The sequence below is a fragment of the Pan troglodytes genome, chromosome 1, assembly GCF_028858775.2.
Source record: "Pan troglodytes isolate AG18354 chromosome 1, NHGRI_mPanTro3-v2.0_pri, whole genome shotgun sequence".
NCBI classification, from domain to species: Eukaryota; Metazoa; Chordata; class Mammalia; order Primates; family Hominidae; genus Pan; species Pan troglodytes.
Genome location: NC_072398.2, coordinates 224,744,947 through 224,758,578, shown reverse-complemented (window position 1 = coordinate 224,758,578; position 13,632 = coordinate 224,744,947). Strand labels below are relative to the sequence as shown.

General features: G+C 42.2%; 1 protein-coding gene across 18 annotated transcripts in view; it reads left to right on the top strand.

The window, feature by feature from the left end:
* The window catches only part of CAMTA1 (calmodulin binding transcription activator 1), a 981,226-nt gene that overhangs the window by 451,083 nt on the left and 516,511 nt on the right, over positions 1 to 13,632 (top strand). For 16 of the 18 annotated variants that reach the window (XM_054662341.1, XM_024356107.2, XM_024356106.2 and 13 more), the window contains one exon: positions 12,395 to 12,530. The exons of the other annotated variants lie outside the window; for them this stretch is intronic. In XM_054662341.1, the coding sequence (XP_054518316.1) occupies positions 12,395 to 12,530 (136 nt within the window). The remainder of the gene's footprint in view (positions 1 to 12,394; positions 12,531 to 13,632) is intronic. 18 annotated transcript variants of the gene reach the window in all.

Here is a 13,632-nt window from a genome sequence, read left to right as displayed (position 1 = left end):
TAGGACCAAAGGCATTGGGAGGAAACAGCGGAGCTGACCTAGGGTTTGGGTTCCAGCTGGAAAAAGAGTTCTTTAGAAGCCATCCAGATACTGTTCCTGGAGTCCCACTGGGAACTGGGACATCATCTGTTCTTAAAGGGGTGCTGCAAGTAACAGATCTTATGAATTCACAGGAGCAATAGCCGGTCAACCTGAACAGAGCTTATTGCACAAAATCTGCTGCCTCCGGGCCAGGACTGGGGGAATGGGCTGACAAGGAGAAAGATCCACCGCAAGTCCACGGATCGCTGGAATAGCAGGCTGGGTCTCAGTTGTCTGCACAGATGAAATTGGTGGTTGTTGAGGTCCTGGAAATGATCAGTTAGTGACAGAGAAAGTGGGGGTTTGAGGGAGAGGGGCCATGAACCAGACCTGTTTTGGATGCATTGATTTCTAAAGCAAGACGCTGGAAAGAGTGTCTACACTTTTTATTTTGCAGAATTAACCTAGTCTTCGATTCAATCCCCAGTTGCTCCATAAATTTCTACTTAATATCCACACGCAAAACGTCTCAAGAACACGTCACCCCTCTGATCTTCAGTTATTAATCATCTTTTATCTACCTAATTTGAAAAAGATCACTCCCTAAAGTGATAGGTGAGTCTGTGAGCTGCAAGTGTTTGGAGCTGGCCTCTCCCATGGGTGGGTTTGCCGGCTACACCTTACAATGCACCATTTCATTACTCTCTCAGTCCCCTCATTGTTACTCCCCACAGGGGAACCCTACAAAAAGAGGACAAGTCTGTTAGTTACAGAGAACATGTGCTATATGACAGGCAGCACGCCGGGCACCTTACACACATCCTATTCACTAAAACAGAGAGACCAAGTAATTTGTTCAAGATCACACAGCTCTTAAGGAGCTGAGCTAAAATTTAAGATACAACCTAGATCTCACTTCAAATCTCATAATCTTCTTTTAAAAAACATTCTATTATGGAAAAATTTCAAACATCTACAGATATAAACAGACTAGCATAATGAATTCCCATATACGTATCATTCAACTTTAATATGGTCAGTCTTATTTCTTTTTTTTTTTAAAGCAAAAACATTTTACTATGGAAATACTGGATGGTTTTATAGGATTCAAAGGGAGAGATACATCTGAAGCTTGGGCACAGAATGGCAACAGGGATGAGACTCGGTGGTTTAGAGCAAATGGGCTGAAGTCAGATAGTCTGGATTTGAATGTTGACTCTCACACTTACTAGTCCTCTGACCTTGAAAATTTGCTTAACCACTCAGTGTACTCAACTCTAAAATGGATATAAGAGCAGTGCTTCCTCATAGGTAGTTCTGAGCATTAAGCAGTTAATGTACGTGAAGAATAGAACATGGAATGACCAAGACTCGCTGCAGAGCAAGACTGGAGGAATTCCTTCATGGCTCCTTCCCAGGGCTCCCAGGGGCTCAGCTTGAAACTCTACGCTGATGTTCACTGATTTGTTCAGTTAATATTTACTGAGCAGGGCCAGGTGTGGTGGTTCATGCCTATAATCCCAGCACTTTGGGAGGCCAAGGCAGGCAGATCACCTGAGGTCAGGAGTTCAAGACCAGCCTGACCAACATGGTGAAACCCTGTCTCTACTAAAAATACAAAAATTAGCGGGGCGTGGGGCATGTACCTGTAATCCCAGCTTCCAGGGAGGCTGAGGCAGGAGAATTGCTTGAACCTGGGAGGTGCAAGTTGCAGTGAGCCAAGATAGTACCATTGCACTCCAGTCTGGGTGACAGAGCGAGACTCCATCTCAAAACAAAACAAAATATATTTACCGAGCAGCTATCATGGCCGAGCATTCACGTGGGGTGCCGTGGGTGCCACAGCCCCACCTCTGCACAGCTTGCAGTCCAGTGGGGAGGAAGGACAATTTTATATCAGTGCCCGCTATTTGGTAAGCACTCAATAATTGTTGGTTCTTTGAATTCTTCTTGTTATTATATCATGGTCAGTCTTATTTCATCCATACTCTCCCATTCCTTCCCTCAACATTATTTGGAAGCATCTCTCAGACACTGTATAATTTCATCAGTAAATATTTCAGTATACTTCTCTAAAAGATAAGTTCTCTTTTAAAAAATACTTCTGCGCTACACTGATCACTGTTACAAATGAATAATAATTCTAAATCTCATTACATACCCAGTCATTGTTCAACATTTCGGTTGTTTCACAAATGCCATCTTTCAGTTTACAGTTTGTTTGGCTCAGCCAGTATCCCAGTAAGGTCTACATATTGCAATTGGTTGATTATTTCTTTGACTTTTTCAGGCTATGTGTTCTCATTCCAGCACACTCCTGCTCTTTTTTTCTCTCTTACTTACTCATTCTTCCACAGAGAATTGGTTAAAGAAGCCAAGTCATTCGCCCCGTAGAGTCTTCCATAGTCTGGATTTTGCTGACTGTATCCCCATGGCATCATTTACCATACCATGTCCCAGCGCCCTCTGCAGATTGTAGAAAGTGGAGGTTGGAGCAAGAGTTCTCAATAGCTTCAAGGTCAATTTTTTTTTTTTTGCAGCAAAATGTACTTCCATCAGGGGATGTCTTAGTCCATTTGTGTTGCTATAATGGACTACTAAGAGTAGGTAATTTATAAACAATAGAAGTTTATTTGGCTCATGGTTCTGGAGGCTGGGAAGTTCAGGAGCATGGCACCTGGTGAGGGCCTTTGTGCTACATCATCGCGTGGTGGAAGGTGGAAGGGCAAGAGAGGGCAAGAATGAGAGAATGAGAATGAGAGAGGAGGAGGGGGCCACCAGACTCACTTTTATTTAAAAAAAGCCACTCCTGTAATAACTAACTCACTCCCAAGATAATGACGTTAATCCATTCATGACCTAATCACCTCTTATTAGGCCTGACCTCCCAACAGTGTTGTAGTGGGGATTAAGTTTCCAACACATGACCTTTAGGGGGACACATCCAAACCATAGCAGAGGACATGTACTATCTGGTTGTCTCTCTTTTGTGATGTCAGCCACCATTGATGATCCATGCCCAGATCCATTAATTCATTAGGGGTTACAAAACAATGATATTTTAATTCTCTCATTTCTTCTTCATTTATTGGCTGGAGTACTTTTATAGAGAAAGTTCTTTCTCCTCCTATTTGGTAACTCAAAAGAACAGTTTGTACAGGAAAGGCAGGATATGTGGCCTAATTCTCCTTTTCTTTTTTTATTTTTTTAGTTTTCAAAATAATGTATTGGGTCACTAGCATCTTCCAACAATGAGCAATTAGTTTTTTATTTGTTTGAGGACTATTATGAACTCATAGATTTAAACATATTTAATATATTTCAGTCGAATGTTGATGTTCAAATTGTCCCATCTTTGGTTAGTGGGAGCCTCTTCAAGTTGGTTCCGGAGTCTTTTTTTTTTTTTTTTTTAATTGAGATGGGGTCTCACTCTGTCACCCAGGCTGGAGTGCAGTGGTGCTGTCTCGGTTCACTGTAACCTCCGCCTCCTGGGCTCAAGTGATTCTCTCACCTCAGCCTCCTGAGTAGCTGGGACCACAGGCATGCGCCACCACACTTTGTTGTAGAGACAGGGTTTTGCCATGTTGTCCAGGCTAGTCTTGAACTCATGAGCTCAAGCAATCTGCCCTCCTCAGCCTCCCAAAGTGCTGAGATTACACACGTGAGCCACCACACCTGGTCTGGAGTCCTTTTCATATTAGCTTAAGTCTTCCATACAGCTAACATCATACTTAATGATGAAAGACTGTATGCTTCCCCCTAAAATCAGGAACAGGGCAAAGTGTTGACTCTTACCACTTCTATTCAACATTGGACTGGAGGTGCCAGCCAGTGCAATAAAGCAAGAGAAAGAAAAGCATCCACAATGGGAAGAAGAAAGTGGAGTCACAGGTGACTTAATTATATATGTAAACCATCCTAAAGAATCTACAAAAGAAATTTACTAAAACTAATAAATAGGTTTAGCAAGGGTCACAGGATAAGATCAATATACAAAATTCAATTGTATTTCTATATAGTACAAATGAACAATCCAAAAATAAATTGAGAAAACAATTTCATTCATAATATCTTCAAAAATAATAAAGTGCATAGGATAAATGTAAGTTACAAAGTGTAAAACCCATATATTGAAAACTACAAAGTCTTAATGAAAGAAATTACAGATTTACCTGGGTAGAAAGACATTCCATGTTCTGCAATTGGAAGTGGTTGGAAGACTCAATATTGTTAAGATGGCAATTCTCTCAAAATTGATTTCTAGATTCAGTACAACTCCAATTAAAATTCTAGCAGCCTTTTTTCCTAAGAAATTGTCAGGCTAACCTTAAAATATATATGGAAATACAAAGGACTTAAAATAGCCAAAACAGTTTTGAAAAAGAAGAACAAAGTTGGAGGACTTATAGTCCTGGATTTCAAAACTTATTATAAAGCTGCTACAATCAAGATAGATAGTATTGGCATAAAAATAGACAATGGAACAGAAGAGAAAGTTCAGGAATAAAATCGTATGTTTATGGTCAATTTATTTTCAACAAAGGTGCAAAAGCAATTCAGTGGAGTTGGGGGTGGAGAAAATAGGCTGTTTAAATTTTAAAAATGGTGCTGGGACAATTGGATATTCAGTGACAAAAATAAACTTGACCTTTATCTCACACCATATGCAAAAATTCACTCAAAATGGATCATGACCTAAATGCAAGAGCTAAAGATATAAAAGATATAGAAGAAGACATAAGACATGTTTATTACCTTGGGTTAGGCAAAGCACCCTTAGATGAGACTAAGTACTATTCATAAAAGAAAAAATTGATAAATTGGAACTTACCAAAGGGGAAATTTTTTACTCTTTTAAAGAAACCATCAAGCCATTAAGGAAAAGAGGAGACAAGTTATGGATTGGGAGAAAGTATTTGCAAATCATATGTCTGATAAAGGACTTGTATCTAGATTATATGTAAAGAGCTCTTAAAACTCAAAAAACAAGAAGGCAACTCAATTAAAAATAGGCAAGAGATTCAAATAGATTCAATGTCTATCTGAATGGCTAACAAGGACATGAAAAGGTACTCAACATCATTAGTTATTAGGGAAATGCAAATTAAAACCATGATACACTCACTAGGATGCCTATAATCCAAAAGACAGATAATGTCAAGCGCTGGGGAGGATGTGGAGAAATTGGAACCCTCCTCCCTTCCTAGTGGGAATGAATGGAAAATGGTGCTGCCATGTTGGAAAACAGTCTGGCAGTTTTATTTTTATCTAATAAGATGTAAGTATCTTTCACATATTGTTGCTGGGTTTTGAATCATGGTCAAGAAAGTTTTCTCCACTTTCAGGTTATAGAGAAATTCACCTGTATTTTCTTGTAGGGTAGGTATGATTTTATTTATTACATTGAAATCTCTGACTGTTTAGCATCAGTGCTGCTGTATGATGTGAGGGGTAGACCCATTTTGGTATTTTCCATGTGCCTTCTAGGTCCCCCAATTTCACTTATGAAAAACTTGACCCCTTCAGCCAGGCGTGGTGGCTCACGCCTGTAATCCCAGCACTTTGGGAGGGCGAGGTGGGCAGATCACAAGGTCAGGAGATCGAGACCATCCTGGCTAACACAGTGAAACCCCGTCTCTACTGAAAGTAAAATAAAATAAAATAAATAAATAAATAAATAAATAAATAAATAAATGAATAAAAATTAGCCAGGCATGGTGGTGGGCACCTATAGTCCCAGCTACTTGGGAGGCTGAGGCAGGAGAATGGCATGAACCCAGAAGGCGGAGCTTGCAGTGAGCCGAGATCGCACCATTGCACTCCAGCCTGGGCGACAAAGCAAGACTCCATCTCAAAAAATAAAAAATAAAAAAAAGAAAAACTTGACTCCTTCTCCCACTGACTTGAGATACCTCCTTGATTGTGTATACTGAATTTGTATATGTAAGTGGAATTATTTCTGAAATTTCTATTCTGTTCCATTGGCTTGTCTCTGCATGTGTAAATTCCATACTTTTTAAGATATAAAACTTTTCTCATATGTGTTAATAGCTGGTAACGCTAGCCCCTATGCCTTGGTCTTCTTTTGGGAGGTTTATTTGGCTATTCTTAGTGCTTCTTCCTTTCAAATAAACTTTACAATAAAATGTTCTAGATCCAGAAAAAAAATTCCTGATGGGATTCTCATTGTTATGACTTCACATTTATAAATTAACTTGGGTTTTCTTCTAGGGTTTTTATGGTTTTAGGTCTAACATATAAGTCTTTAATCCATCTTGAATTAATTTTTGTATAAGGTGTAAGGAAGGGATCCAGTTTCAGTTTTCTACATACGGCTAGCCAGTTTTCCCAGCACCATTTATTAAATAGGGAATCCTTTCCCCATTGATTGTTTCTGTCAGGTTTGTCAAAGATCAGATAGTTGTAGATATGCAGCATTATTTCTGAGGGCTCTGTTCTGTTCCATTGGTCTATATCTCTGTTTTGGTACCAGTACCATGCTGTTTTGGTTACTGTAGCCTTGTAGTATAGTTTGAAGTCAGGTAGCATGACGCCTCCAGCTTTGTTCTTTTGGCTTAGGATTGACCTGGCAATGTGGGCTCTTTTTTGGTTCCATATGAACTTTAAAGTAGTTTTTTTCCAATTCTGTGAAGAAAGTCATTGATAGCTTGATGGGGATGGCATTGAATCTATAAATTTTTCAGGACATAGGAATGGGCAAGGACTTCATGTCTAAAACACCAAAAGCAATGGCAACAAAAGCCAAAATTGACAAATGGGATCTCATTAAACCAAAGAGCTTCTGCACAGCAAAAGAAACCACCATCAGAGTGAAAAGGCAACCTACAGAATGGGAGAAAATTTTTGCAATCTACTCATCTGACAGAGGGCTAATATCCAGAATCTACAATGAACTCAAACAAATTTACAAGAAAAAAACAAACCACCCCATCAAAAAGTGGGCAAGGGATATGAACAGACAATTCTCAAAAGAAGACATTTATGCAGCCAAAAAACACATGAAAAAATGCTCATCATCACTGGCCATCAGAGAAATGCAAATCAAAACCACAATGAGATACCATCTCACACCAGTTAGAATGGCGATCATTAAAAAGTCAGGAAACAACAGGTGCTGGAGAGGATGTGGAGAAATAGGAACACTTTTACACTGTTAGTGGGACTGTAAACTAGTTCAACCATTGCAGAAGTCGGTGTGGCGATTCCTCAGGGATCTAGAACCAGAAATACCATTTGACCTAGCCATCCCATTACTGGGCATATACCCAAAGGATTATAAATCATGCTGCTATAAAGACACATGCACATGTATGTTTATTGCGGCACTATTCACAATAGCAAAGACTTGGAACCAACCCAAATGTCCAACAATGACAGACTGGATTAAGAAAATGTGGCACATATATACCATGGAATACTATGCAGCCATAAAAAATGATGAGTTCATGTCCTTTGTAGGGACATGGATGAAGCTGGAAACCATCATTCTCAGCAAACTATCGCAAGGACAAAAAACCAAACACCACATGTTCTCACTCATAGGTGGGAACTGAACAATGAGAACACATGGACACAGGAAGGGGAACATCACACACTGGGGACTGTTGTGGGGTCGGGGGAGGCGGGGAGGGATAGCATTAGGAGATATACCTAATGCTAAACGACGAGTTAATGGGTGCAGCACACCAACATGGCACATGTATACATATGTAACAAACCTGCACGTTGTGCACATGTACCCTAAAGCTTAAAGTATAATAATAATAATAAAAATAAATACATAAATTAATTAATTAATTAATTAACTTCGGAAGATTGACATTCTAATGATCATAACTCTACCTAACCAAGACATGTTTTTGCATGAATCAAAACCTACTCTTGTGTCTGTTAGAATATTTTTAGAGTTTTTCTTTTAGGTTTTGGGAATTTCTTGTTAAATGTATGCCTAGGCATTTAATTTTGTTTTTCTATAGTAAATGGGGACTTCCATCATTTCATCAATCTATCTAGTCAATAGTTTATATTTTAATTATTTAGCCAAGATATATATATGTGTGTGTATATATATATATATATACACACACACATACATACATACATACACACACATACATACAATGTCTATAAGCTATTGGCTGATAATCTATAAGCCAATAGCATATAGATGTTTCATATATTTCTATCTTATATATAATATATATTATACAGTTTTACTCTGTGTAATCTACGCAGTCTTACTGAGACTGTATTATATATATAATACATATAACAGATCTTATAGAAGATGTATCTATAAGCCAATAGCTTATAGATATTATATATATACTATATCTTTCTTGGCTAGATAATTAAAATATAAGCTAACTTTATACCCATTTCTTTACTGTTGTAATTTGTAGTAGGTTTCCATTGATCCCATGACCTTTTTGCCATGTTGCACTGAGCGCTATTGGTTTTGCTCGCTATTAGTCTCTTAGATAAAAGGTTTCCTTGGCTAGATACCTCCCTAGTGAGAATAAAGCTCCCTGTTGTCCTCGTATTTTTCTTGACATGCCTCTGCACGGCTGCAGTGGAGGTCTCGGAAGGTTTCCCTGTGGCTGTCTCACACCATCAGCCTTCGTTCAGCTTCCCCAGAAGGAGATCCCGAGATGAAGACTTGAGTGTGAACAGTTTATCTGAGAAGCCATCCCAGGAAACACCAGTCAGGGCATGTGGAAGTGAAAGAGGAGGAGGAGGAATGCAAATGAAGGGCCATTCCCCCTGCAAGTCACCACTGTGGGAACTGGAGCTAACAAGCAGAGGGGAGTTTCACATAGGGCACTCAGAGCGACCCCCTCCACTGGGCAGGGAAGCCTGAGATTGCCCCAGAGTGACCCCAGCCACAGGGAAAGGAAGCCTGGGATTCACCCATGAAATCCCTGTCCATCGGGTAAAGGATGCTTTCAGGGTGGTAATGATCACCCAGCAGGTGGAGCAGAACGGAGACTGGCCCCACAGCCTGTGCTAGCCCAGCAGCCTCAGGGGCAACTCTGGAGTCAGACCAACTCAGCGTGTATCCTGCCTGAACACTTTGTGGCTAGAATGGTTTGATTATATGCTGGGAATGATAATAATACCTACCTCATAGGGTGGGTGCAAGGATGCAAATAATATGGATCATAGTTAAGGGTTATAGGTATAAGTACGGATATAGATTTAGGTGTAGATGATACAGACACGCAAGTGGCGTGCCCCACTGGTACCGGGCACACAGTAAATCAACAATAGCTGGAAGTGGGTGGCATTATTAAGTTGCAGGACTTCCATGCCTGCCCCATGAAGCTTCTGTTATCCTCTCTCTGCAATTCCATTCCTGTTCTCCTGCTCTTCTTGTGGGGAGGGGGGCTATCTTTTATGCCATCATGAAGTGTGTTAAAGCCCTCCCCTGACTGGGCCCTGTGGTCTAGCCCACCTGTCATTTGTCCCAGAGCAGGACCCCACTTCCCTCCTCCTTCCTCGGATCCCTTCCCACCAGCTCTGACCTGCTTTTTTTTTTTTCTTTTTTTTTTTTTTGAGATGCTTTGTCCCCCAGGCCGGAGTGCCGTGGCACGATCTCAGCTCACTGCAACCTCTGCCTCCCAGGTTCAAAAGATTCTCCTGCCTCAGCCTCCCGAGTAGCTGGAATTACAGGTGCCTGCCACCATGCCAGGCTAATTTTTTGTATTTTTAGTAGAGAAGGGGTTTCACCATGTTGGCCAGGCTGGTTCCAAACTCCTGTCCTCAAGTGATCCACCTGCCTCGGCCTCCCAAAGTACTGGGTCTGACTTGCTTTTGATTCTTTTCTGGGACGGCAGTACGGCCTCATTTTCTTTGCCTTGGGGGCACGTGGGCCCTTCTGCAGCCTGTCTGTCCCCTTTGCTGTTCCTAGGACCCTGAGTTGTGGTAAGGGCCTTCCCCATCACACAGAGCCAAACAAGTTCTAATAAAATCAGATTGGTGGATTAAACACTATTAGGTTGCTCATTATTGCAAGTTAAAATGATGATTCCATTTATTAAGGCCATTTAAGCTGGACACTTAAGTTCCCTGTGGGATTGTATCCTGCTGAAAGTGCCGGATGACAGGGCTACTCTCAGAATGCCAAAGGGCGGGTCACCGGAGGAAGGTGGGTTTCCTAGGGTGAGTGCAGTTGCGATTCTGACTGTGTACATGACAGTGTTTGAGAGAGTCCTCTCTCTGTGGGTCATACCACTTACGATGTGGGAACGGTTTGCCTGAGTACACTGCTGAGGTTATTAGTCATATTTAGAAAGGGCAAGGGATGGAACAAATCACAGTTCATGTCTTAGCTCACAAGAGGCTAGATTGGATCAACGTCCAGTCTTCTCCTTGGATGGAGTATCTTCATTCTCCAGTCACAGAAAACCCATCCACAGAAGAAGACCCGGCATTGCCATACTCTCATGAGTGTCTTCATTCTTTTTTTGGAGAGAATGAGCCACACGCAGAGCCCACCTGTTTCATTAAACAAGTTCCCTTGCTTATTCCTTAGGAAGTGGTCCTAAGCACAGTCCGTGGACCTCAGGCACCTTCTAATGGGTCTTTCAGGGGCGGGGAGGGCTTACAGCACTGTGAAGATTAAGGACAAACATCTAGAGAGGGGCTGAAGCGGGAAGAGGCTGACATCGTTGGCCCCACATGCAAGCCTACCTGCCATTTAGAAATGGAAGTGAATTGTAAGGTTTCCAATGCAGACTTGTAAGCAGGAGACAGATACCAGCGGGTAACAGCATTGTGACAAGCGCGTGGAGCCATTTCCTGATTGTTTTAGTCGATACAGACTTAGGGAGGAAACCAGCACTGACACAAACCAATTGTGCCCTGATCGGGAAACAATGAAGTATCGGGAGTCGCTGTTGAAAGTCTGTAATTTCCAGCGGAATTGCTGTTTAGTCATCATATTGCCGCTGAATGACATAGTCAGGCTGGGTGGAAACTACAATTAGCTGCAGTCACCCTAGTGGGACTGTTTTTTCCCCCCAGACAATAGAATATGAAGCCATCAACAGCCAATGTTCTGTGCCGCTTGTGAAATGGCCCATTGTTCGTAGCAAGAAGAAAAGAAAGGCGCTGGAGGGTCTTGCCCCAGCCCTGCGGGGGACAGATGGCTGACTTATGGTTTCCTCGCCTCCGTTGTAGCAGAGAAACATACAAGCCAGGCTGAAGAAGCCCCACTTCATTTGCCTTATTTGTGTAAAGAGCTCTCTGGCCGTGGCTGAGAGTGAGGTGGCAAGACTGCGCTGGCCTCGTGGTGCGCAGAATCGCTGGCATTCCTCTTCCCCTGCTGCACGTTCAGATGCAGAGTGGTGCAGCACTGCGTGGGGTGCTGCTAGATTTTGGGGGAGTCTTCCTTGACGTTGGATCTGCCCACAGCTACTGAAACTTTATTCTGAAAGTGGTTTATCACAGCACTTGCCCTCAGCTGCTAGAGGGGTTTAGTTCTTTCTCTCCTTGGGGTTTCCAAACCCAAATATGTGACCTGACCACCGCATCTGCAGATATGCACGTCATCAGCCTCTCCTCTCTGTGGTGGACGCGTGTTTTCTTTTTGGCAAATTCAAGGTTCTTTACCTTTTTCATCATCACACGAATGACCATCTAACTCTTAGCATTTAGGGAGCAGGCCACTATTTCCCTGAGATACTCTGGCTGTGGACTGAATAGATGACTTTACCTGGCAGTATCTGAGACCCCTGACAGCTGAAGCCCAAATGGGAAAGAATCGGGTACTTAGCTTGCTTGAGAAGCAAGACCGCAGATGCTCTTTCATATCTAGCAGTAATCTAAATGCAGGCAATGAACCAACAGCATTTGGCCTCGGTGAATAGCTCTGCCATTGGTCTGTTCTTAACATAGTCATCTAGCGTCTGCGTTAAACTTATTTATTTCCTAATGCTGGGTGATGGATTAAAAGATGTGTAGAAAATCCTTCCACAAGAGATAAGATATTGCAGGCTGCCACGACACCCCTGGCTCTTTTTGCTTTCTGTCTCTGTTTTGCCTACTTTTCAGTGCAGAGCTCAGGCCCCCACATCATATATCCTGATTACTTTGTGGTTATTATGGAGAGGATGTTTTTTAAGCCTATCATTGACACATTTAATTCATTAGGTACCAAATCCAAAGCAAATTTTGGCTGGCCATAAAACATGGTTAATCCAGGGAGCTGCAATAAAAGGTGAAAAATTATGTTCCAGCAAATGTGGAATATTGCTTTTCTGTAGAGACTTTTACTGGTCGACGATATCTTTCTTCATAAATTTTTCTTCTACTTGGTACTCTTGGTAACTTAACCATTTGTTGTTTCCAGACCACAGAATGGCTCAATGATACTCTACAACAGGAAGAAAGTGAAATACAGGAAAGATGGGTATTGCTGGAAAAAGAGGAAAGATGGGAAAACGACCAGAGAGGACCACATGAAACTCAAGGTCCAGGGAGTGGAGGTAAACAGCAGAAAAGGTTCCCTTGGTGCACAAATGTCATTTGCAGGCTGCAGTGGAGAATGGAATTGCTTGGAGTAATTTGATGCGAGTCACCTCTGTCCAAAGAATTTTTGTTTGCCAAGACCCTGGTTTTTGCTTTTGTTTCGTTTTTCTACCTTCTTACCCTATAGTCTCCATTCAAGTTTTCAGTGAAACTGGATTGAACTAAAGCACTCCTGTTTCTTGGGAGTCATTGCTATATAGATGGGGATTTGCAAGTTTCCTGTGGACTCATTTGTTGTATTTATCACGGAAGAGCCTCTGGATGCACTGAGAGTTTGCAAAGTGTCAGGGAAGAGGGGAGGCAGCGTAAGGAACTTCCCTCTTGAGGTGACCCTGGCCTCCCCCTGCCAAGCTGGCAGGCCCCTCACAGAGCCTGGCTTCACCCCCTCCACCGACAAACCCTGGGTGTGTCAGCCTTAATAGAGGTTTGAGATCATTAGATGGGATCACAGGTGTGCATGATTCTTGCATGGTTGGGGTCCTGCAGAAACATCTTGGGATCTTGGGCCGACTTCGGGTTTTGGCCCTTGGGTAAAGACTGGTTTCCTTGCTGTTGTTTTCACCCCACAGACTCTCAACCTTGGGCAGCCATGGAGAAATTCCCTTATTCCTCTTTGCCATCGTTTGAGGGCCTGAGCCATGTGTCACAGCCGTAGAAGGGGAGGGCATGAGTCAAGGTGAAGTCTTGGCCTGCTGGTTAACTAGCATCCACTTCCCTGCGTTCCTTACTGGTCCTGGGAAGGAACTTCCCCTGGGAACAGGGAAGGCACCGCCTTGGGCCCGGAGCTGAGAAGCTGGCTCGTGATCCACCTGTTATTTCGAACGGGTCAAAGAGAGGCATTCTGGAGTCTGTTGGTGTGTTGAGTTTGCGAGCATACAGGATGGATAGCTGGGACCATAAACCCACTTGAATTCAATGTGTTGCCCTTCCACGCCAATGTTTTTTGTGACGTGCTTTGTCATGATGACTTTTTCCGTATTAATCATGTGCTTTTATGGCTGTTAAAAATAGCATCAAATGGCCTGTATTATATGACCTCACAGAGAGATGACTTTTGTT